The following is a 26,552-nucleotide window of genomic DNA, read 5'->3' on the forward strand; positions in this document are numbered from 1 at the left end:
CAGACAGATAGAATACTGTCTACTTCAGTGACATGAGAATTCACATTAAAAAAGCATACATAACGCAAGCTATTCATATTTTTGGAATAAGTACCACTAGATTTTAAGTAACATTTAGAGTTTAAGTGAGGCTCTTTAGCTCCCTGCTTTCTCTTAAAATAAACAGATCATTTTAAGGATTGACACTATTAATATTTTGTTTTTAAAAAAAGCTTTCATTTTCTTTCTATATTTATTTTGGGTGGAATATGATAATTAGGGAGAATGAGTTTTCTGAAAAAAGTCATCCAAATTTCAGAGGCCAGTTTAGCATTACAGTAACTTTGTGTTACGCCATATTTCAGACTGGCTAATGTCCATATTTTCAAATTTCTGTATGAAGTTTTATTAGTTGCCTTCAAATTTGAGAAACTGATCAAATAAAATATGTTAGAGATAAGTGGAAGGGCCAATTTATATTCCAGGATGTACCCTTCTCCCCTCCCCCTTAATGGTGTTACAAATCAAAACTATCAGGCTGCCCAATGCTATTCATTATAGCCCAGGACTTTGTCCTTGAGCATAAAGAGCCTATCATCTTTGTTGGGAGTGAGGAGGAAAAGGAACAGCCTAGAGAAAAACATTACAGCCTCAGAGGATGATAGCCACTTCAGAGGCCTAGATAATGAAGCGATGAATATTGAGGAAGGATTAAGAGGGACATTAGGTTTACAACATGGTAAAACTGAAATCCAAAATAAAAACAATGACCGACTATTAATTTGTCTGATCATTAACTGCTATTGAGAGAAGACAACCCAATCAATCATTTTTACACATCCTTGAATGGACTATGGACAAGTAGAGCTCATGTCCAGATGTCTAGGCATCTGCCAGAAACACCCTAGCCTCCTTTCCCCCCTCTATCCACTTAATACTTTTAAATGAATCCACAAAAGCTATAGATTAGAATTTGTATGTTTTCAAGTACTTTAAAGCAGTTTTAAGGGTGCGTAAGAGCACAGAACGCAATCAGTACTTTCGTGGGGGAGGAGGGAAGGTTTGGAGGAGTACAGTGTCCTTAGTTAGACAGTATGTTCTTGAAATCTACACATGGCCGAATGCACTTCTTTGCAAGGTCAATCTCTCTCATAAAAGCCACATGTTGCTGCTGCATTTAGTGAGTTACCTGTGATTTAAAGGTGTTAACTCTGGTTTATCACAAGCCTCAGGTGGTAGAGTGTAATATCTGGATTCCAGGGCCATATTAATAGCAGATTATAGCCTACTATATAAGGTTTGTTCAGTACACATTTTCAAAATGAAAAAACATCTTTACAAGCCACTGTTTGGACTGAGTATCAAAGCAAGTTTTGAAAGAGTTAGTTTACGTAGCTTTCAGCACTTCCAAGCTTACCACTTTCCCTTTCAGTTACAAGGCTGACAGCTGGGACAATGAGGAGGAGCTTCTCACTTTGTGTGAATCCTGAAGAAACACACTACAGTACCACTGAATTAAGACACTCCCCTTCATCTCCCTGACCAGGGTGAAATTTCTTAGTCTGGCTGCTCTGCTAAATTAGAAACCCAGAAAAGAAAACACCACAGTAGTCTGAAATTCACCCAGACAGGAAAAATTCATTTTATTGAAACATAGGGTCTCTTGAAGACAACTTAAGCAAGAGGTTCTACTAAGCCCCAGTTTCTGCTTCTCGTTGTCCTAGGTCAATCTGGCTAATAAAGTCTTAAAAAGTTAATCTATATGTAAAACTCCCCCTACCTCAAACAAAGGGTTTTGACCACAGTGTAGCCATAAAAGGAGAGGTGTAAACAAGTGATAGGATCTTCAGAACTCAGGGTGTTTGATCACATTTTTCTGAATTTTTGTATGTTTGCTTGCTATCATAAGTTCAATAAGACAATTTTGTTAAACCATGCACAAGACAGGCCCCTGAAGTCAAATATAAATTCAAATTTCCTTTTATAAAAGAGGAAAACTGATGTTTGGCAGAGACTCACTATTTAAGAGTACTACAGTGTCACATGTTGCATAATGTACTTCATTTATTATGAGCTTCCTTATCTTTTAAAAAAATTGTTACTTATATCTGGGTAATACACAGAAAATGCTTGATCACTTGGTCTGCACAAACTCCATAAATGGCAAACAATTGCTAGTGAGACAAGGTGGATGAGGGAATATCTTATTGGACCAACTACTGTTGGACAGAGACAAAAGCTTTTGAGCTTACACATGGAGCTTTTCTTCAGGTCTGGGAAACCCTTGCATAAAGTATCACTGCTAAATACAAGGTTTGAACAGATTGTTTAGCATAAGTAATTAACAGACCTCAAGGAAACATTCAAGGTGAAGTGACCTATTAACACTCCTCCAGAGGAAAGGGGGGGCAGGGTGTTAACAGGTTACAGATTGGATTTATGGCTTATTACAACAGTGTGTCTGTTCAGTTCATGACTTTTACTGTCTAGTAAAGTTATGAATTTAAGATCCCAGGCTTGTCTTTTGAAAGCATTTTGCAGGTTTCCTTTGAGGATAGGTCAGATACAGTGATTGCTTTGTGAGAAATGTTCACCCACAGGTGATAGGGTGTTTTTGTCTTTTATTGTTTTCCTGTGTGAGTTCATTTGAGAATATAATAATTGTCTGGTTTCACCCACCTAACTGCTACTGGGGCATTTAGTGCACTGGATAAAGTACATCACACATTGTGATAAGTATGTGTAGGACCCATAGATCTTGAAAGCTGTGTTATGTGTTGCGGGGTGTTGATCATTGTAGCAGTGGAGGTATATCCGCAGATTTTGCATCTGCACAAAGCAATTGCTAGTATAACCCAGTACTTCATATTTTTATAGATAATTGGCCACAAATCAATAGCCCTAATTATGGTATCCTCTCTGATGTAGTTTCATTTTACATAAATGCATCTGTCAGCAATCCCAATAAAACTTCAGAAACCCCATAAAGAAGAAAACTCGTTAATCTCCCACAAATTGAGCCTATATAATCTAGTATTTAGTAGTATATGTTCATCATTGCAATATGAGATTGCAAGATCATATTGTTCAACAGGATCATTAGCCATTGTGATACAGTCACCAAGCAAACCACATTACTTAAGCGACTTGGGCCTAGTTTCCAGTGGACTTTTCAAAGAGACAGTGAATCAAAACCAATTCCAAACATATATGTACATAACTCAAAAATGATACAGCCTACCTGTCAGAATTGATTGGTCTACCCTTAGAGTTGTAGATTTGATAGAAGTAATTCTTATATCAGCAGGAACCTTGTCACCAACTATGGATTCAAAACAAAAGTTAGAAAATTTAGTTATTCAGTGATGATTTATACGCAATCACACTATATCATTAACTTTTTAGATGTTTGCTGGGTAACTGCTGAGTAAGTGTTCAGTTAATGATACTATCAGCATTTCCTATAGCGTTTGTAAGTTGCAATATTCTTTACAAAAGTGTTATAAAATTCACTTTGAGCTGCTAAAATAATTCAGACCTGTATAAGCACTAATAAATAAGTCTGTCTGGTACAAGTTTACAAGTCTCTGAAAAACAGAAATGAAAACATTTTATGTTTCCATGAAGTCACTTCTCAGAACACCTTGAGGTAACATGGACAGAGCATGGCCTACTAGAAGCAACTGGAGAATATACATTTCAAATCTTTTCCATGTATCAAAAAATCCACAAACTACTGTGGTTTCCAGGCACCGATATTGGCTACTGGCTTTGAATTTCCCCTCTCTAGAAATTCTTTTACGCAAAATCCTATTTGGCACAAAAAAAAATAGCTAAAGTTAGTCCTCAGCTATCCAAAGATGGGAAAAATACAGAGAATTTTCAAAGTTAACTTCAAATATTTTCCTTCAATACAAAGGCTGCAGTACCCACTTGTTAGGGACCAACTGTGAATGTAATGCACTTCTAGAAATGTGCTAGCCATTGCGAAGTTCTAATGCTATATTCTAAACCAGTGGTTCCCAAACTTTAACAGCCTGAGAACCCCTTTTACTAAATTGTGAAATCTCGTGAACCCCCTCCTAAAAAATTAATATTTCCAGGGATTTAAGTTTAAATTTCCTCCACACTCTATGGGGTTCCTGCTGCTGGACCCCGCTGACCGCCCCTGTCAACTGAGCTCGGGCTGCAGGTCCCGCTGACCACCAGGGCTTGGACTGCCAGCCCCAACTGCCCGGCCCTGCTCTTCCTGGGGTTGGGGCTGCCAGCCCCACGCGGAGGGCTGGGGTTGGGGCTGCCAGATCCCCCACTGACAGGGGCAGGGCTCGGGCTGCCAGCCCCAACTGCCCAGCCCCACTCTCCCTGGGGCTCAGGCTGCCGGCCCTGCGTGGAGGGCTGGGGTTCAGGTTCGGGCAGCCGGCTCCCCCAGTGATGGGGGCAGGGCTCGGGCTGCCAGCCCAAACTGTCCGGCCCCACTCTCCCTGGTGCTCGGGCTGCCGGCTCCCCCACTCACAGGGGCAGGGCTCAGGCTGCCAGCCCCAACTGCCCCACCCTACTCTCCCTGGGGCTCGGGCTGTTTGCCCTGCAACTGGGTCCCACCTGCTGCCTCCAATGCTTGGGGTCCTCTGGCTGCCATTAGTGAAATTTTTCTGGCGAACACCCTGTAACATTCTATGAACCCCAGTTTGGGAACCACTGTTCTAAACAATGTCATACAGTGCAGAGGTCAATTTTACATTTGAATAGTATATTGGCTTAATTTTTCCATAGCCTCAAAACAATACGATCAGCTAACCATTAAGATACCAAGTTCTGAATCCCCAATTGTGATGACATTCACATTAGATATTTTCTGTCCTGGTATTGACCTTATATATTCTACCTACTAGATATTAATGAAAACATTTGAGAAAATCCTTTTCATCTAATGCCAGGAACAGTTTTCTAAAAATGTAGTTGGAGAGGACAGTAAGTAGAGAAGATGCTCCTGAAGATGCTACAGAGTAATAAGCATGTGCCCAGAGCTATGTAGCTGGCTGTTCTCTAGCACCTTAATTGTTTTTTTTCCCCTCTCCAGCATCTTCAGTGGGTTTTTTAATCCCAAATTCATTCCCCTTTCTACTCCCTCTTATTCTGCTATTCCTGGTTTTCAAGTCACAGCAAAATGAACTGCTGCTCTGTCACCACCACCATTTGGTGAATCAGCCCAAGAAATTGGTTTGTGGAGGCAAATAAGCTGGTTGAAACTTGTTAATCTCTTTATATGCTGCACCTAACAATTTCTAATTGGTTAGTATAATCCCTGTATAAAGTCATTTCTATTCTTAGTGTGGAAAGTCTCTAATTTCAATTATTGTGAAATAAAGCATACAAGTTCTGAAGGAAACAAAGAATCTGAATGCTTTGATCAGTAGCTAGTAAGAACTGATCTTGTCAGTGGATGGATTCATTACAACAGTCCCTCTCTAGTATGTCCCTGCAGTAAAAAAAAGCAAGCTGCAATTCCTGCAGGAACTGCTTATGCAACTAGAAGCAATAGTGAACATAAAGAGAGTAACAGTGTAAATAAGCCAGCAAGAATGTTACAACCTTATTCAGTGTATACCAGTTAATAAGCAGAAAGGCCGTGGTGGAGAGAAGTGGGATCTGAGGAGGAGGATTAAACGAACACTATTTTTAACTGTAAAAAGCCAATTTAAAAAAAAAAAAAGAATTCTGTGCCATATTCTCCATGATTGCTCACTAGGATAAAAATAACACTAATTGGAAAATTCTCCTTTCAGGTGACAAACAGAAGAACTACACTAATTTACAAAATGTCCATCACATCTTTGTATGAAAAAGGCCAATAAACAGCTAAATTCATTTTCCATTTTGTACCATTATTGCATGTGAAAACTAATCTAAGCTACAGTGCCCTTGAGCAGTGAGAGAAAATAGCATTAGACAAACAATGACCAAGGCCAAAAATGGGAAAACTATTTGAATATGCTCCCCGGATGTCGTGATGAGGTTTATATGTAGACATATGATAGCAGCTGGTTTTCAGCTATCACAATTCCACAAGAACAGAAGGCTAATACCTCAGTACAATGTGGTACAGGTCTTGTCAATCTGTATGCGCACACTATTGCTGTACTTTCAACAGCTGAGCATCTACTAGTATCTCAAGTGTACCAATACATTTGACAAGGCTATATTAGAAGACTGGATCTCTTTACCCAGAACTTTACAGTGACTTTCTGTGTACACATAACCACCTAAAGCAGCACTTAAAAAACAAACAAAAAACAAGACCGCACATTTTCTTTTAATTGAAAAGAACATTTAGAAAAATATACTTAAGTAAGTGTCTTTATCTACTGCTTTTGAAGTTCTATAAATTGTTCAGCAAACTGGTCATGGAAAGCAGAAAGTTGATGAAATTTAAACTTCAGGATAGAGCTTTTGTCCGCTAGATTAATGATATCCAATGACCTGATAATCCATGAAATTAATATTTACTTCTAGTCACTAACAATTGTTTTAGGCAAAAGATATTGTGACCAAGTTAACATTCATTTTGTTGTTCTATAGTTTGCCAGCCTGTCCAAATAAATTTAAGACAGACACCATATACACAAACATTGAGGTTATACTAGTGCCACAATACAGTACATAGATTTAGAAGAATTTGGTTTCCTCCTCTATAGTCACAACCTAAACCTCCAATTCTTCCTCTTCCTTTAGAGCACAAACTTTTCTATTCTGCAAATAAGCTAACAGATTTTAAAAATTACACAGAATTGACATAGCTCTTTGATGACAGATGGTGCAGAACTTGGAATCTGCACACATCCACATGGGATAGGTAAGTATTATTGCCATTTTACAGACAGGAAAATGGAGGCACAAAGACGAGCAACTTGCTCTAGGCCATAGCCCAGTAGTAGCAGAGCCAGCATTAAAACTCAGAGGACTTCAATTCCTAATCCGGTGTCCATTCCTCCATCTATTCGAATCCACCTGTATGGCCAGTCACATAGGAAGTTTGGATTACAAGCAGAAGTGATTCAAAGCTTGTTGCATTTTAAGACCACAGTCACATCTCTAAGTATGTATTGCAGTTTACACAAAATTAGTCCGATGGACAGCCCCATACAAGTTACAAGACTGCATTTCCCACTCACCCATTCTCACTTTCTTTCAGTGAAGGCCACAATCAAGGTTCGAACCAGTTTACATAATGACACTAATGCAAAACCTTTTTATGATAAAATTAAGCTTTTAAGGCATTGCCTCTGAGCTGTTCTAGTCAACAGGATGGTTAAGACACTGGTAGCCACCTGGAGCACTGATGGAACACTACCACCAGTGCAACTGAAACTCTGGTAGTAATCACAAGAAATTTTTTGGCAAAAAAGTCTAGTATACACAATGTCTCCGTCATTGGTAGCTTCCATCCTCTATATCATTCAACACTGGAAAGAAACCAAGTTCTAATATTTCAGCTGGTTTCAGATCATCCATAGAAACCATAAAAGTATTTCAGAAGGACCAAGATATATCCCTAGGCCACAAACTAGGGTTGAAGCAAGCCAACAAGAACCTGAACACTAAAATATTTGGAACAGTTTTTGGCTGCTACAGAACTGCCACAAAGTGAGATACCATAGAAATGGCTAGGCTTAGTGTTTGTGAGAGAGGAATTCCACTATATTTCCTCCAAACATCTAAAGCCACTATTAAAATTTAACTTGATTATCTCACACCCCACCCCGGGGGGGGGACGGACGGACGGGACAAAACAGAATTACACTTGTGTGTGGTTTTTAGTTCCAAAAGTAGATTGTAGGATTACAATGCCTCACTCTTGAGGACTGAAAGATTACCTAGTCCTAGAGATAGGGGTTTTAGACAGTGCCCTGATTTATGCATCATTTCTTTATAGATATTGGCCCAAATCCTGCTTCTCTGCCTCATACAAGCAGTCCCACTGACTTAAAAATGGGTTCTATAAGTAAAGAAAGCAGGATTTTGCTCAGAAATCTTTATTCCTCTTTGTGCCACCAAAAAAATGAAATATTTTTCAGTAAAGTTTTAATATAAATCCTGATATGTTTTTAAAAACAGATTCTTTATTACATATCATTAGCCAAAATAATAAGAGGTTTAAGTACTGCTCTAAACTCAATTTGAGTGTGGATGTATTTTGAACTGAAGTGGACAATTTAGGACATTCAGATTTAAATACAAAAAACTTTTGTGCCAACTTTAAATTTCAAATTCATATTGCAACTAAAAATACTGATTCATCAGATATGCAGATCCTGGAGCTTTAATCAGAATCTGGTTCTAACTTGTAAGTACCTGAAACTACTGAGTATTTCAGTTCATTAAGGTAAGATTGCCTTTTCTAGTGCCATCTATTTTGCTTTCGATGTATTTTATTCCCAAGTTTAAAACTGGTTTTCAGGTTACTTAATTTGTTTTGCATCTCATCCTCATTCCTCCATTTGCTTGGTCTGTGTATAGTCTGATTAACTTTGGGCCTTGTACTGCAAAGATTTACACAAATGTAACTTTAAGCATTATAGTCAATGGGACTACTAATGTTTCAAATTAAACATACACAAGTGTTTGTAGGCTTGGGATCTCTGATTTTGAGATCCTAGAGAAGGGACTTTCTATGAGACAGAAGAAAAAGTGTTGACTCTATAAACAGTAACAACTATAATCAATTGCAATATCTAGGTACTTTGGGGATGATCACAGATAAATGATATGGGATTGCAGCCTGTAAGTCAAATGGGAGACATTCCATTAATTTCAGTCAGGCCCATACTGGTTGAAAACTGCAGCATTATTACATTGAGAGACATTTTCAAATCAGGACATAGAATTTTACCATGATACATCCCCAAAGTTTTTTAGCCTTAACCCCAAAGGTCTTGGGTGTTGTTTAACAACCAATTAAAAGATGTACGCAACTAACACAACTTAAAGATGCCAGGTTGGCCATCTTAGAGAGCGAATGTCTCTACGCACAACACAATTGAGTGTACTGACGTCCCCACCAATGTACCTCAACCTGAGGAACCAACCTGTGGGAAGAGAAGGATTTTCCAGTTTCCACAAACATTCAGAATTGGCATATTTGTTCACAGTCAATGTGACGGCTCCTCTGAGAACTGGACTAAAACCACAAATCAATTAGACATAGGCCAGATGACTAACTGTAACGTCTGTAGGTCATTATGAATTTGGATTACAGTAAAACCAACACTGAAGAGCTATATATCCCATCAGTCGAGGGTTCCCACTACCACCACACTTTCATGTTCTACCCAGAAAAAACTCTTTTCATTGATGCAATGCTTTGGATAAAAAAAAGTTCCCAATTCCAGTCTATTCAAACCAGAGACTAATAGCATTTTAAGCTAGAATATCACCTAGCAAACCATGTATTTAACAGTTAGTCTGAACAGGTTTAAAGTTCAATATAGATGGGGCCAAAAAAGTAATATTAACACTTTGAACTGTAGTTTGAATTCCAGACCCACATTACACTTTTGGGGTGCACACTGAGTTAGGCGGAGTCAAGCTAATAAACTTTCACTAGACTGTGGGGGAGCCTGCTTAACTCCCAAATCCTGCATATTTTAAACAGACAGACATTCTATTTTTAGTGTTGGTTTACAGTGAAAAGGGATTGGACATTCAGAACGCCTTAGGAACAGCCATTTCACCATTACAAAACATAATGGCCCCCAAGAAAGAAGTTGTTTTATGTATTGAGACAATCTTCAAACACATTAGTGAATTTTAAGATACATCATCAGAGCTGTTAATGTGTTCAATTAACCAGATGTCCCTTACCCCTGAAACGAAAGCTTGCCAAGAAGAGAGTCAAGGTTTGCATGCCTCCGTACTTCACACAACATTAAAAAAAAAAAATCCCACAAATCCTCAAAGTTGAATGGTCGGTTAGTTTGAGTGCACTAATGACAAAATAGCATACTGAATCCCTGAACTTGCAGCAACACTGATTTCATTATGGAATAAAGACGCCTTTTGAAAAGAACATATCTTATTTACAATGCTAAGTGTAAATAGTTTAGTCATTTCAGTCTCTGCAGAGAAGTTCAAATATGCCAAGTACCATCATAAATATTTCTTTTTTTTATTTATACTCAGTGTTAACAATTCTAGGTCCATATTAATTCTGACAGTTTAAGTGCCCATGGTATCAATTAAAAAAAATTGGTCCCTCTTACAGGTTTTCATCTAAAACTGCCAATAATAGAATGTATGTGGGGATCTTTAAAGCTTTTAGAAGTAAAAAAATCTTCATGGTCTTTACTGCATAAAAGCAATTCTATGCCTACATGCTACAGGGAACAGCTTCAGTTTCTCATGTTTGCATATTCTAGCTGTTTGCAAAATATTTCCTATACACAGAATAATGAATGCTATTAAAGTGCAGAAACTGTCATAACAAGAAAACTTAAGTTTGCCCACTATTGTACAATAACCTTTCACAAGAGGCTGAACTTAATTCTTCTTCTTATGAACGAGGGGAAAAGTCATTCATGAATACGCAAGGTCTGAGCAGAGGGAATATCAAGACTTAACCTGGACTATTTATGATCAAGTAATAAGCCCACCAAAAATGTGGTCTTTTGGGGAAGGAAGGAAGGAAGATGATAAAAATGAACAATGACAGTCCCTTCAGTTCTAACTATGCTAATATTGCTTGCAATTACTACCCACGCAGACAAATAAAAAACATCATATGTTTGAGAGATATAGAGGTAGGTGCTCTATTACATTTATGATAATATTCAATGTACCATCTGTACTGGCTTTGTACCGGTGTTATTTATAAATTATACTACAATTAAACTTATACAATACATAGAGAAGTCTGATTATGATATTTGAGTATGTGTTTTAATATAAAAGGGATGGGATTTTTGGGAAAGGAACAAAGGTAGAACGCACCTATAAGTTACCTGGAACCCCAAAGCAATCAATATAGCCTAGTGACAGAAGAGCAGCTTGTTTGTTCAGGAGCATCAGGCCAGAAGGGACCACTGTGGTCATCTAGTCTGACCGTCTGTATACCGCCCAGAGGGCTTCTCAGAATTAATTCCTGTTTGTAAATCGAGACTGGATTTTTTTTCCTAAAAGACATACTCTAGTTCAATTTTCCAGTGAAGGAGAATCCCCTTTCTTCACCATTGGTGAGTTGTTTCAATAGTTACTGACTATTTCAGTGAAAAATTTGAATCTAGATCATTCAGACTGCAAATAAGAAACAGTTTCCAGCTATTGGATCTTGTTATACTTTTGTCTGCTAAAGTGAAGAGCCTTCTATTATCAAATTTCTGTTACCCATGGAGGTAGTTATAGGCTAAACAAGTCACCTCTTAATTTTCTCTAAAGTACAGAGTAAGGAAGGGGAGAACAATTCGGATTCACCTTATGCCAGACCAGATAAATGGATGACACTGGCACAACTCAGTACTGAAGCAGCAGCAAACAGTAGTTACATCTATTAGCAAAGTACTGTATGTGTTCAGAAAATGAAAGGTAAACAACTGATATTTTATCAGTGTACTCTAGTTTTGAACAGCAAGTTTTCTTCACCCTAATAAAATGTACCAGGGCACTATGGTATTAAGAGTTACCTTGATTTTCAAGAATTTTGTTTAGTATTGTTTGTGCCCTGTTGAAGCTTCAGTTCTATTCAGGGTATACGAGAGCAGGTAAGTTCTGAATCTCATCAGTCAGCCTCATTCTCTCTAGCTCTGTTTAATAGTTCAGTAATTCACAAGGGAAATGCTGCAAGACCGAGAAAATGCATATAAATTCAATATTCCCTTTATAAATTCTTAAAGAATGTGTGTTAGAAGTGACACTAATCTTTCTGGATGGCTTCAATCTCATACAATTCAACTGATTTCAGCGAGAGTGTACGATGAGGTTAGGTTCAAACCCCATGTCTCAAAACAGCCCCATAAATATTAGAACAGCCTTTGACACAGCCAAAATTCCCTGTTGAAGGGTGTGCAGACAACTATGGGTATTCATTGTCTGCAATTTTAGAGATATTTAGCTTCTGAGAATAAGTATTTGACTTAAGATCAGTGCTCTATGGAAGTAAGATAAATGGTTTAAGAAAAACCCCAATGCTATAACAAACTGCTCTATCACAAAAGCCTAGATTATTTGCACCCCTAATATTAAAAGGTGAACTGCAAATCTTTTCCCAAATACCCTCAACTGTACAAAGATTGGTGGATTTGTTTCATATTACTACAGTTGAATGCATCTGGAAAGCCGGTTAGAGACTGCTTTTAGGAGAACTCATTACAGCAGGCATTTTTACAACACACTTTAAAACATACACTAAATAGTACATACACTACAATCAGTAATCAGTTTTCAAGAGTTAACACACTAATTGAGTATTTGAGATAGCAGAATGTAATTTGATTTGTTCCAGAATAGATATTTTTAGAAATTGCTTTTTAAAATATTGGACTTCTATACAATTCAAGTTTATAGCCATTTCTTAAAGATTAATTTAAATATTAAGATTGGTTTAATATGCTGGAACAGATAGATAAGGTATGTTTGTTGCACAGAAATACAATGCATCACGGTAGTATTCTCTGTATAGTCCACTTTATTTTGATAAAAGATTAAGAGAGCTGAATAAGAACATCAACCATTTCACTGATTCTGCTATAAGTTTTGAGGGCTAAAACCTGCTCATCCCCAACAGCAAACAGAGGGATCTGTTAAGCAAAAAGTGGGGGAAGAAGATGGACAGACTGACTACACCACAAGGACTCCATGCATGAGAGAATGCAGGGGCTTTGACGTGAGTGGATTTGCAACACTGTGGATGTCCACTGGTCATACCAAAAAGAGGTGGCTGGGACTACTGTGCTCCTGCAGTCACGGAGCAGCCTCTGGGAGGATACTGCTCAGATGGACCCCAAACTCTAACAACTGAAGTAGTTGTATCAAAATGCACCTGTTAAACATTAGAATGATCACTTGGCATAGTGAAACCAAACTAATTTTAACATTTTGAATAAAACAAAAAACTTTAGTCTATTAAAATGGACAGCAATTACGCAGTAAGAAGGATGCAATTTCCAGGAAGCTTGACTGTCTTAAAACCAACAAGTTCTATAGCAGAGCAGTAAAGTTAAAAAGCCATTTGAGGATAACATCTGGATATTTGTTCTGTTCATCAACTTTTGGTTACTAAGCTACACCAAGTTTATTTTCAACACTAGAGTACTGAGAACTGTGCCCACCAGAAGTCAGTGAATAAACCTTAAGGCATATGTCCCAAACACATTAACTCAGTCCTCCAGATATCTGATATACAGTTACTATGATAATAGAGCAAGATAAAATTGTATTATTTTTAATGAGCTTTTAAAAGGCTCCCATATAAATGCATCCAGTCTCACAAAATTATGCCTTTTTTCCACTAACTCTGCTTAACCATGTCTGAAAGATGTAGTTTTCATGAAACAGATACTGCTTTAAAAAATTAATGTTTATAGAGGCTTCAACCAGATAAACATGTGGGTCATGGGCTCCACTGTTTCACCTGCCAAGAGCATCTTCACTTAGCCTCTAAGTTTACTTAATCAGCTGCCTTCCTTTTTTTTAGCTCACTTTATTTCACTTTGAAAGGATATTAAATAGTCTCAGCCCCCTCTCTTCTCATCAGAAACCAAACATCTATTTCAGCTACTGTAAACTTACACCCAGGTGACTCCAGAAATCCACCAATATAGAAAAAAATTACAAGAAAAGGTAAGTGACCTCTTCATCCTCCCCAATGATTGTAAAGAAGTTGGCTCCTCGATCATCTATTTCTAGGTGTGTCTATTTCACGTAATCTATCATTCATTGTCTTTAGGGTAACCTTCTAGCCCACAACAAACTTCACTAGAGAACAGTTCATTTAAACACCTCAGTACTACAAAATTCTTTTCAAATCATTCTCATACAGAAAATTAAGTATTTAGCTTTTTTTTTTTAAAATGGTATTTTAATCTACAGCTTCCTGACAAGACTTCTAAGTTACGCCCAAATACAAACTAACTGTCAGAACTCCTCTTGACAGAAAGATATTGTAGGGCTAGTCAAAACCTACAGAAAGTATCTCGAATTTAGATGCCACTGACATAAGAGCGAAACCTACCACCTGGTTATTTACGCCACTCAATGGTGAGAGACACTTGCCTGGACACACAAATGTCATTGGCACGCTGCCTAGAATTTCATGCCCAGATATGTATCCCAGTATGAAGTGCTCGGTCACTTCCCTACATGGTCATCTTTTTGCAAACACCATGTCAAAGGCCATCCAAATACTCTTACACTTGAGACAGAGGCATGCAGACAGTTTCTCTCACCTCCAAGTCTTGACACTATGGTATATTATATTACCCTTCTCTACCCATCCAGGAGCTTTCCCTTGTTTGAAACAATTTAATGCATTGTTTTCTGCCATTTAAAAAGTACAGAATATATAGCTTACATATCTGAATTCATTTATGCTGAAGCATTTATTCTTACAGCTTTTTGTATTAAGCCTGTGTCCTAAGGGGAGAGATCTTGGATGTTCATTATAACTACTGCAGTCACCTGAATTCAAAATGTATTCAATAATTTTTGCTAATATCCAAGGAAAGCAGCTGAAAGCAGTATTACTCAAAAAAGTCTGTTCACAGAATCTAATGCCTAGATGTTCATTTAGTTTAAAATATGACACGTTGAGAGGCCAACAGAGTACTTAAGTCACAATCTATAAGAGGACTGTTCTGCAAATCAGATGTAAATATAATCATACGACAAGTGACTAAATTTTAAAACGTTTCCTAATATTTGAATATGCTGTTCTGTAAACAACTACCAATAAGCTTAACATGAGTTTTCTACAGTAACGGGGCACAAAAAAAAACTTTAAAAAAAAAACCACAACAAAACAGTATTCCCGCTGGTACCTGTACATGCATGCTATTCAGTAGCTGCAGTAAGGTATCACATTTGTTGACATTTGCAGCTACTGTACTTGACTCTCCCAGCTCACTTCTTTAAGTTCCTTTTTAATGATCGTCAATGTATAAAAAGCCAAATATCAATATTATGTGCAACTATAAACAATGTGAAATAGTGGTCGAATTATGCCTAGTTAGTGCAATTATGCTCATAAGTGACACACACAAATTGAATAGATTATAATTTTTAAAAAGATGATCCTACTCCTAAACTCTGAATTATATCATGCCCTTTGCTTTTATTGTTGGGGGGGGGGGGAAACATGCTTCTGAAGTTAAATTATGTTTATTTAGGTATCAAAGGTTGGAATAAAGCTATTATAAGAAACAAAAAAGGACTCAAGTTAACTAGCACCTTAAATCAGTGCTTTAAAACGTTACTTAGTATCCAATCTGCTATTCTTGATTGGGTAGATTAAATTGTACTATAAGGGACAGCATATGCAAAAACAAAGGAAAAAAAACCAAAACCTAGACCCCACCATCAAACCCTCCCATATAAAAGACAACCTCCTACCCAAACATTCACCACAGTAATCTTGTATCATGAATACATGCAAAAGCCTCAAATAATTTAGTGACCATATTTTCTGATAAACATGTTTACTGCAAAAATAGGTCTCTAGAAGTATAACAGTTCAGGCACACAACTGCAATTGCAAGAGTATGTACTTGAGCACTTAGTTTGCACCTGCAATTACAAATTTAGCCAATTATGGCTAGATTTTCAGAAGAGCGCAGCCTCCATAAGTGGGGCTGGATTTTCAAGGGAGCCTAGCACTCAGCAACTCCTATCAAGAGCAGAGTCACTGAGTAGGCATGCTTTTAGACAAGATGAACCTAACTGCATAGCTGGTTATGCCCACAAAACCCAATTTGCACATTTGTGGCAACTGTGTACATGAACTAGGCTTGCAAATGCATGATGTGCACACACATGTCTTTTGAAAGCAAGGTCTTTAAAAGCTCTAGTCCATCCTCCACTACAGAAGAGATTCAAAAAAGGCTAGTTGTCATACTCCCATTATTTGTGATATTTTGGCTTGAATGAGAGCTTCACTTACAGCCCAGCCTCACATCTCTAGACAGATTTTTGTAACAAACAGAGTATGAGTGCATCAATCATTGCCAAGAAAACAAGCAACATCAAGTTTAGCAAGACTACTTTCACTTCAAGTTCGAAATGCTCAGAGTAGTCAGAGTTGGATGATGCATGCCTTTGTTTAAATATATCTTCAACAAACCTCAAAATGTCATGAGAAGAGTGGACAAGTACAAAACTATTTGCCTTTTTTTTTTTTTTTTATGTCTAATGCATTCAGAACATTCCCATAACTCTGGTGTCCTGTAATGATGTCTGTTTCCTGTAACTGATGTGAACCTTCCTGCAAACGTTAGATGAATCAGTTAGACCACAATTAGAATAAAACTAATTATTGCACAGTTTAACATTTTGTTTTTAATTCAAGTTGCACATCAGTGTCTGTCACTTTAACCACCAATATATACTTTCATACTATAACATGTTTATGGCCTTAAGAATTCTCAAGCAGTTGGCATATTCGGAAAAGTTAATTTTGTTCCAACTGCAAAAATCGAGCAACTACTGCCTTCTATTAAGAGAAATCCCCCACTAGAGTCAATGAGGCACAGAAAGGAGATCTTGTAGTGCTGTAGAAAGCCTGCTGGCTCCTCAGGTGTTCCATGTGTAGTTTCAGAGAGTCCCCCCTCACAGGGACAAAAAGAGAGTCAAGTAATATGATCCCTCTGTCTTCTCCATTTTACAAAAGTTGCTCAGTTGAAAACAAGCAATTCAGTTTCACCTGCACTCCAGTGAATTGGCAATACAGTTAAATCAGTCAGTATTTCCCTATAATTGGATGCGCCAAACTACAATACATACCCTCAGGCTGATTATCCACTTGCAATTCTATTAATAATTCTTTATAGTATAATACCGAAGTAATGTGTCCCCCTGACAAAGCAAATTGCTTTCGGAGATTACTATTCTATTTCTGGCACTTCAAGTCAGGTCCAAAATTGCTGCAGTAAGCTTCTAGCCCCAAAGCCTACATCACTTTTGTGTGCCCCCCCGAGACAAAACAATTAAAATCAGCGACTTTTTGCTGTTGAAACAAATACATATAGAAGAACCTTGATTTTACAAATACCCATCTTACGAACGACCAGTTATACAAATCACTTTTCCTAATGAAAGTTAAAAAAACGGGAAAGCAGTGTCAAAGAACAAATCAACATTCTTTCATGTTCCGATGACGTCAATGAAATGGAAGTCAGTTTGCAGTGCACCATATTGCCACTTCTGCACCATACCCACTAATTTTGAGATGTTCAACTTCATGAACTTTTCATTCCCAATTAGTTTGTAAAATAGGAGGTTAACAGCAAAAAAGCCTCTGTTTAAGTCAGAGTGTGACTGTAGAACACCAGAAATTACAGAAAGTGACATAAGAGAAGTGTGACACTAACTGAAATGCATAGACAGTATGCCACTTCATAGTTTATTAAAGCAGTTAATATAATCAGCAATTGATGTTTATATCTGCTTTTGGCCAAGTGTCCCTATAGGTACTCCACATCATGGAGGTGCGTGCCTGTGCATTCGAGATTGGAGATATTCTCAGTAGTGTCTGGGGGTCTGTCCCTGCATCCCAGACATCCTTGTGCTCAGATATGAGGGTATATAGAGAGCAGGCAGACCTGCCACCAGGTTAATTCTCTCAACCACAAAAGTTCAGTGAAAGACTCCAAGGCAGAAAGGAAGGCAGGCAGGAAGTGGGGCACCCACAGGGACACATCTCAAAGGACTCCAGTTACTGTAGAAGGTACATTTGAACAGTTTTTTGGTTGAGACAGTCTGTCCTTTCATACATTCTGCAAATGAGATGAAAAGCCTGGGTGAAGTCCTAAAGACTCCAAGATCCCCCACCCTCCTGGCAGAGTTGATGGTTATGAGGAATGAGGTCTTAAGGGATATATGAAGGAGGGAACAGTTCCTCATTGGTTCAAATGAGGAATTTCCTCAGCACATTGAGGACTAAGTTTAGGTCCCATGGCAGAACTGGTTCCTTAACATGTGGGAAGAGGTTGAACAAGCCTTTGATATCCCTCATAGTGGTTGGGGGGGGGAGGTAGTGGTGAAGACCGAAACCTCTCAATGGGGGAGTGAAAAGCTGTGATGGCAGCTAGGTGAAACTCTGCAATAATCCCATGATTTTTAAATTGAACAGGTAATTGAGAACGTGCATTAGACTAGAGGCGGCACAGATCAGGGACTGTACCAAGTCTGGAAGAGTTTCCATTTCTGCAGGTAAGTTTTCCTTGTCAAGGGTTTTCTGCTATGAAGCAATACCGTCTGTACCTCGGGAGCAGTCTTGCTCTATACCAGAGAGCCATATAGTATCTACGCCTTGAGGTGAAGCACTGAAGTTTGGATGGTGATGGATCCTGATTCCTGAGTGAGAAGATTTGCTGTCAGGAGAAGATGGAGAGAGTGGAGTCACAGAGACATGCGAACCTGCCCTGGGAACCATACCTGTCCTGGCCACGATGGTGTTTCAATTTCTTCAGAACTTTGAGCAGGAAGGGAGTTGGGGAGAAGTGTACAGCAATATGCGAGGCCAAGGAATGACCAGGGCATCTCCCATCGAGTTGTGATCATGCCCTCCTCTTGAGCAGAAGCCTCTGTACTCCACATTGGATGATGTCACAAAGAGATCCATCTGTATATGACCCCAGGTAAGACCTCTCTTGGAATACCTCATTATTCAGCTCACACTTATGGTTGATGCTGAAAAACCTGCCAAGGAAGTCCGCCTCTGTGTTCTATAGTCCTGGTAGATAAACTACTGAGATCTGTATGCAGCGTGATATGTACTACTTCCATAGTTTTATGGATTTAGTGCAAAAGGACCGGGATCTTGCCCCTCCATGAAGGCTGATCTATTATGTTGCTGCTCTGTCGTCCAGCATTATTCTGATTGGGTGGTCCCTTATGATGGGTCGGAAGTGCTGACAAGTGGTTCGTTACAATAAACCAATATGGAAGATTACCTCCTGAAGGATCTATCTGCCCTGACTTGAAAGGTTTTGGAAGTGTGTCCCCTGGCCTATCAGAGAGATGTCTGTAGCAAGTACCTTTGTGGGAGGAGACTCCAAGAACAGAACTCCCACACACACCTTTTGTGGAGCCTTCTACCAGTTTAAAGAACCAATGACCCTCAGAAGTACAAATACTCCTTGGATAGACCTTGTCTGTTGGGGGGGTAGGGTGAGGTGTAGAAAGTTCATGCCCATATTCTGGTTTGTGGGCTCTGTAGTATTGTTGAGATGAGGCTGGACATAGTGGCAAATTTGTCCAGGGACAAGTATGCTCTGATGTGGTGGAGGAGTCCTGAGTGACCCCGATAAAAATCTATTAATTGAACTGGAGTGAAAGTAGACTTTTCAGTATTGAGGCAGAGGTCCCACTGAGTACAACAGCAATAGGTTTATGCAAGTTGCTCTTTATATCTCAAGGAACAAGTAACCTTTCAGGACCCAATTGTCCAGGTAGGGAAAAACTGTACTCTCATCTGGCGAAGATGGGTTGTGACAGCGGAGAGGATTTTGATAAGATCCTTGGCATGGCGGAGAGGCTGAAGGGTAGGACACAATACTGATAATGGTCTCTGCCTACCACAAAATGTAAGAAATGTCTGTATCCCTCAATATTTTGGTGACTAAGACATGGAGGTAGATGGGGTACTGTTTTTATGAGATCTGTTCTTGAAGGAGAAGATGATCTTACACTTGGCTGGTATATGGGTGTCTCCCAAATAGAGGCACCGAAAATGTCAACCATCAACAGTGATAGGGTCTCAGAAAGAAAGACAGCACTTAAAGACTGAGGATTCCAGCATACCCAAGAAACATCAATTACTGTTAACTAAGGTCACTATAACTGCATGCTACCATGTACAAGACAAGCTCAGGACAGGGCTAAGGAATTTTAAAGTTTCTGAATGAGTAAAACCTGGGCCAAGAGCCAATGCTTACTTCAGTTTGAGAGCATACTTTCCCTGCATATTAAAAAATAGCAGGATAGTCAACTTTAAGGATACATAGTTATCTCTCCTCTGGATGGCTACTCTAATAACTAAATCCAAAGTAGGAGGAAAGATCAGAAGAAAAATTGATGTACAGCTTAAATTATTTTAAAGGATAGCCATCTGACTGCCAGTAAGGCCTACAAAATTGTGAATACAACCATTTGTGACATATTTTCAACAAGATCCACCTATGAATTTTTCGCAGAAACTAAGTAGCAAAATCCTTAAAACAAAGGGGGAAAAAAAGAAAGAAACCACCACTGATAGTCCAGTTAGGAGTAGACAACAATGTATTTTCACTTACAAGATGTCAGTCTCTCCAAAGTATAAGAGAATGTTACTTGTATTTTTTAGGAAGTGATGAAAGATTAGAAGTTGAATACCAGTGTTTCAATAGAAGCCATCTTGCTTTATTACAGGCATTTTTTTAATCATTAAAAAGGATGCTCAATTAAAAAAATTGAAAATTACCAACTATTAAAAATAACATTTAACATGGTGACATTGGGAAGATTAAAGAAAAATTTGGTTTTGTTAAGTTTACTTTGCACATTGTGTTTTTGGTTTTGGTTTTTTCCCTGTCCCCATTGCTGTGTGAAAAATACAAACAAAAAGGAAAAATAACAGATACTAAAAATCTGTAATCCAGTTAAAGCAAAAGATGTCCTTCCTACTATTGTCTACCAATTTAGAAGGTAATAGTAACTTAAGACAATTCAAAGATAAAAATACTCATTTAATGTAAGGTAATTACAGATGAAAGGAGGAGCTTGAATTTTCAATAATGCATAAATGAGGTGCCTAACTTGCATTTTTTAAAAATCCCACCCAGGGCCTCAAACTATTAAAATTAACCAAGGCCTTTTAGACATATGTAACCTGTATTATTAATAAAAGGTATCTCACCAGCTACTTCCACAATATCACCAGGGACAATGTCTCTTGCTTTAATCCTTTGTACACTTTTTCTGTCTTGTCGATATACTTTGCCCATTTCAGGTTCATATTCTTTAAGAGCTTCAATAGCGTTTTCAGCATTTCTTTCCTGGAGGGGTGGGAAAGGAAAAAAGGAAAAATAAGATGTGAGGTTTTAAAAGCTAGAGGTCCTGCCAATTCTGACAGCTAGAATAGTCACCTTCTAGTTTTCTACATATAGCACTACATGAATACTACTTACTCAGTTATTCAGTGTTCATTCACATAGAAGATAATTATTCGACCTACCCCATTATGTGGTTGCAACTTCAAGGTGAAGTTGCAGTCTGGAAAGCACGACAATAGAATTCAGATATTAGTGAGCCTTTAAAGATCTAGAAGCCATTGCCTTAAAATTTGCAGTTACCTCTCCAGAACGTCCATTATGTTTTGGTAGCTGGAGCTCACACGAACTATAGTTTAAGGGATCATACAGTTATGTTTTGATGCAAAGCAACACTCCAGCAGAAACATCTATTAAAACTAAATGGTTGTACCCTAGTTCAGCTGTGCTTTGCTAAATAGAACACCTCCTTTGAGAGTCAAATATATCTCCATCCCACATCAGTCTGGTGTTTTCACTAGTTATTGATAGAAATTAAGATAGTGAAAAAGACCCAATCATTAAACTTCCTCCAATACTGTTCTTGTATCCCTCCTTTATGTCTTTATGCCACATTTGAACCATGTCAGATTAAGAGGCATGGACATATCCACTTACAGCAGCTCCTTTGTTATCTAGCTTGGAAATAACTATTGTCCAAAAGCTCTTTTCTTTGCACTTGTAAAGTAAGGATACTACATGACATTTCACACCCATTACTTGCCAACAAAGTACCTACAACTTCCCAGATATAGTGCCAAAGCTAGAGCTCCAGAAAAGAAGGCAACGCACTTAAGAGTACAAACAGAAATTGTAACTATTTTTAGCATCGATACACAAAAACACAAACGTGAATCTTCTTTCCATAATTAAGCTAAGAATGAGTTACAGCAGATTGGACCTTAAACTTTATTATTTTCTTAAAGCATCTATGGGTATGTCTACAATGCAGCTGGGAGGTGCAATTCCCAGCTTCAGTAGATATACATGTCCTGGATTTGACCAACCTAGTGCACTGAAAATAGCAGTGAGGTAGCAGTAGCACAGATCGATCACTAACACCTTAAACATAGTATTGTCTAGTTTAGATGACCCAACCAGTAAAACACCACCAGCTTATTTACTGCTGTTACCACCAGGGAAGTACTGTGATGAGAAATTAAGAACAATATTAGTACAGACATTTTAAGTCTGTTGAGTATAGAAATTTTAAGAGGATGCATTTTACGTATACAAAACTTTTCCAGACTTACACCAGCTGCCAAAGGTTCTCTAGTCTAGTAGATGTCAAAACTGTATAAAGGCAGACAATTATCTTTGGAAATTCAAACCATGAGCCATTAGAGCCTAATTTTTCAGCAGGTAACACATAACTGATTGCTCAGGGCCAGGTCTCTGTGTAGTACCAGTTCCAGCAGGCAACAAAACATCTTAAACTACACACATTACATCAGCTGATCTGGTGAATGTTGTGAAATAACTGGCAGGGGGAAGAGATGGGGACGCCATAAATACTAGCAGCTACGAGCTACCTTAGGTATAAGGAAGCTGGGGAGTATGGCCTAAACCCATGGCATTTCTCCTCTCCACTAGATGAAGAGCAGAATTTAAGCTCTTGCTCATTAGTATAGGTTACTCTGCATATACAGATAGGTAACTGGAATCTTAATTTCCATTAGGCCCTGAGGTCTGCTAAATTTCAATGACCTTATTAAATTTGAGGGCCAAAGAAATTAGAATTATCAAATCAAATATAGAAGCTATCTGATAGGAGATCTTAGTTAATGCAGTCTTCAGAGTTAGCAGCTCAATAAATTAATTCCATCTTAGAGAACAAGATCCATGGGTCATCAGACATAAATAAATGCCACATCAGAAAAACAAGCCTCCCCCCCAATCTAATATTTGAAATTGCCAAAAAGAAATTTTACTTCACGGTCTAAAGTCAGCCCTTCAAAAGTTTAAATCCATTTCTCCAAACTGGTTCTCTCTGAAATATCCAGAATGTTTGTTTAGTATGTCAACAATTGCATCTCCATCACCCACAAAACAAAAAAAAGAGAACAAGACAGAGATTCATGAGAGTCAAGACAGAGCTCCTGCCTGGATTCTCCATTAGTATTATTTAAAAACTTTAAAGGCTGAAAGAGGAAATGTTTTTGAAATTGATTAAAGACAGATTAATTTAAACATGTAAAGTTTCTTCCAAAGAAGAACATAGTACTGGGTAAGTCACATCTCTTTATACCCAATACACCCAGGATAGGTTATTCTCTCATATTTCTTTTTTTGTGTTGAATTACAATGTTCAAATATTAGATAATGAATTAAAGCTATTTAATTACTTTTTTATTCTGCTCTTTTAAAAACTCAATCTTTTTGCAGTTTTTCCTGACTGCACAAGTTCATTTACTTTTTGAATTTTTCACCCTATCACCAAGTAAAAGTTTTGATGTAGGGATTATTGCATTAGGATAGGATACTTTTTATTATATGTGCATGTAAGTGAGTATATTGTAGATTTTAAAACTGTATGAAATGAATGGTTTTGAATAGATGAATCACCTAGAATCAGATACAGGCACTAAAAAGTATAAACATTTTTAATCTTTTAAAATATATTATATAGTATAATCCCTCCATCTTCCAGAGAAAAAGATATCCACCACCAATTAATTTTCTCTGCATTTGAGGAGAATGCTTGTGGGGGAGGAAGACATGGAGAAGCAGGAAGCCAGACTTTAGAGGACACACCCACATATGAAGTTTTTTCCTACACTGACTTTATCTTGGTCTCAAACAGATCCAATGATTTCTGGTTTTGGACTTTTAGCACCTAGAAACCATAGAAACACGCACTGGAAAAAGAAATCTTGAAGTTAAACTGCAAATGTTATTCCTCTAGAGTAAATATTCATATCAATAATACAGTATTATAATCCACCTACCCACAGCAGTAATTTTCCAAAGGGGAAGAAAATATTTATTGAATTTCCAAGAGATATAATGTACACAAAGTTGTTCTTTTTAAAAATTAAGTTGCTGAAAGTCCAGTTACCCCTATAAATGGCATCTAGCAGAAGCAACAAACTACTTTTATGGAGGATAGCAGTCTTCTCTTGCTCCCCACTTGTGACCTTAAGGACAAAAAAAGGCAAGGCAAAAAATGCGCCCCGTAACCCTTACCCCACCTAAAGGGTAAGTGAGGATTTTTAGCTTCCCTATAAATTGCCAACAAAAAGCGGAAGCCAAGGCAGAGATTTTCAAAACTACTTAAGAGATCTGGAGACCCTGTTACCATTAAAATTACAAGAATTGGATGTCCAATTTCAATTAGGCACCTTTGAAAGTTTCAGCCCTAAAATACAACAGCTCCCTCTCATCAAAATTCCATTATATCACTCTGAAAGTCTGCTCACTTTCAAAAAGCTCTCCTCTTCAACTCTCCCTTCTGGTTTACTTGGGACAGGGGGCAGTTCAAAGTGGCCTTCTCTTGAGCTTACTGGATAGAAAGTACCAGTACCACGGCTGGTCAGAAGATATCACTACCTATCCCCCTCTTACAATTGCATGTGCGTTGATTATTCTGTCACTTGCCTTTTCATGGATGGGGATGAAGATTCTAGTATTTCAGGACCACACTGGGAGGAGAGGTATGGAGATTCTGCACGGAAGAACCACATTAGCCTCACTGGGATTTACTCCAAGACAAAGGAGCTGCTCTGATGAAGCAACTTCCATAGCCCTCCCCATTCTCACTTTTCAGCATACAAGAGTACCTGCAGGACACAGCTCTTTCCATCCTGACCACTGCCTTACTCACAGGGACTATTTCCTTAGCAGGTATGGGAGGTTGAGGGACTGTCACCTTCTTCCAGTGATGCTGCTGCAAGGAGCTACTGCAGTCAAGAGCGGGGATTGAAGGGGAGGAGGAAGGTGGCACAATGACTGTCATAATGTATCCTACACTTTTTTTTTTTTTTAAATTAAAGTGGGAGGTATGTAGGTGTAAAGATACCAACTGCCAAGAACAAGAACTCAGAGGCTCTGATGAGACATCATATTTTAGTGTGAAAAATATTTTAAAGACAATTTCTTCACATGAAAGCGCGTTTGATTTTATTTTAGAAGGTTTAGATTAGGCAGAGGACGCAGAGTTTGTAATATTTACTCTGCCACACAGAAGTTAATACATTCATAGTTCTGCTCTAACTGAAAAGTTTTTTGCATTGAGTGAATTAAAAAGTCATCTGTAAATATTAACTGATTTTCCAAAAATGCTATTTTTGGTAGGGATTAGAGGAAAGTAATTTTATAGAGAAAGCAGATCAGAAGAGGTTGTTTTCTTTTTTGTTAGGAGGTTGTGGTGACACAGTCAGGCTGATAATGGGCAGGATCTTACAATCTTAACTTTGAAGGCTTAGTTTTTCAAAGCAGTGCAGTGGATTTACTCACACATTCCATTAATTTCAGTGGACATATCTACTGAACTATATATGTAAAGACTTGATATTCACAAGAGTTTTATTTATTTAAAAAAAAAGCCACAGCAAGAAAAGTTTGAATATACCAGCAATGACAAACCGTTTATAATTTCCTGGCTGTTTTCCATTAGAGTAAACGCTCTCATGATGGAGAGCTATTTTAAATCTTATTATATGAATTTAAGAGAATTTAAATTTTTCTTGGACAATTCTCCAAATGTACAAGTTATTCACAAATCTAAGTCAAAAGGCATTATGTAGGTGCACTGACTTCAGTGCAAGCCTCTTGGGGTTTTAATAGCTTTAAACAAATCAGCACACAAGTGTAACCATTTAAATTTATCTAAATGGTTCAAAGAATGCCTTTGATTCTTTCAGCATGGAAATCAGAAGGTTTCTGATCTACAGCCTTCAGCTGAGTGCCCATTATACACTTTGGATCTTTTTCTTTGAATTAATTTTGTCATACTTGCTTTCCAGGTGAGTAGTTAACAGCAAAGTCTTTGCTGCAATGTATACTAACAGAAAAAAGCTGGTCTATTAGGGAGGCTTCAATAAACAAGGGTATTTTACACATTAGCTTTTTCTCTTGCTAAATTAGACTTGTGCATTCATTCGAGAGTGGGGTAAAACCCAAAGCATAAATATGGTTGCCTTGCTAACCTGCAGTAAACTTTATTCCCCCATCTTCACTAGCTTTAGTTGGGGAGAGTTTTAAACCAACATTAAGTATTAATTTATTCCAATCCAACACCAGAAGAAGAGCTTTTATATTCCTTGCAATTGTTTTTATTTTTTTTTTTTAGGAAAAAAACTCTTTTAG

The 26,552-nt window shown here is 38.0% G+C and overlaps 1 protein-coding gene across 2 annotated transcripts in view; it reads right to left on the minus strand.

Moving 5' to 3' along the window:
* The window catches only part of ATP2A2 (ATPase sarcoplasmic/endoplasmic reticulum Ca2+ transporting 2), a 77,606-nt gene that overhangs the window by 33,757 nt on the left and 17,297 nt on the right, over positions 1-26,552 (minus strand). For both annotated transcript variants that reach the window (XR_012155176.2, XM_073313693.2), the window contains exons 5-6: positions 21,074-21,212; positions 3,221-3,301 (exon numbers count right to left, since the gene is read on the minus strand). Coding sequence is in view for 1 of the 2 variants with exons in the window: in XM_073313693.2 (XP_073169794.1) it covers positions 3,221-3,301; positions 21,074-21,212 (220 nt within the window). In the remaining variant the exon portion in view is untranslated. The remainder of the gene's footprint in view (positions 1-3,220; positions 3,302-21,073; positions 21,213-26,552) is intronic.

Source organism: Lepidochelys kempii, chromosome 15 (assembly GCF_965140285.1).
Source record: "Lepidochelys kempii isolate rLepKem1 chromosome 15, rLepKem1.hap1, whole genome shotgun sequence".
In the NCBI taxonomy this organism is placed as follows: domain Eukaryota; kingdom Metazoa; phylum Chordata; order Testudines; family Cheloniidae; genus Lepidochelys; species Lepidochelys kempii.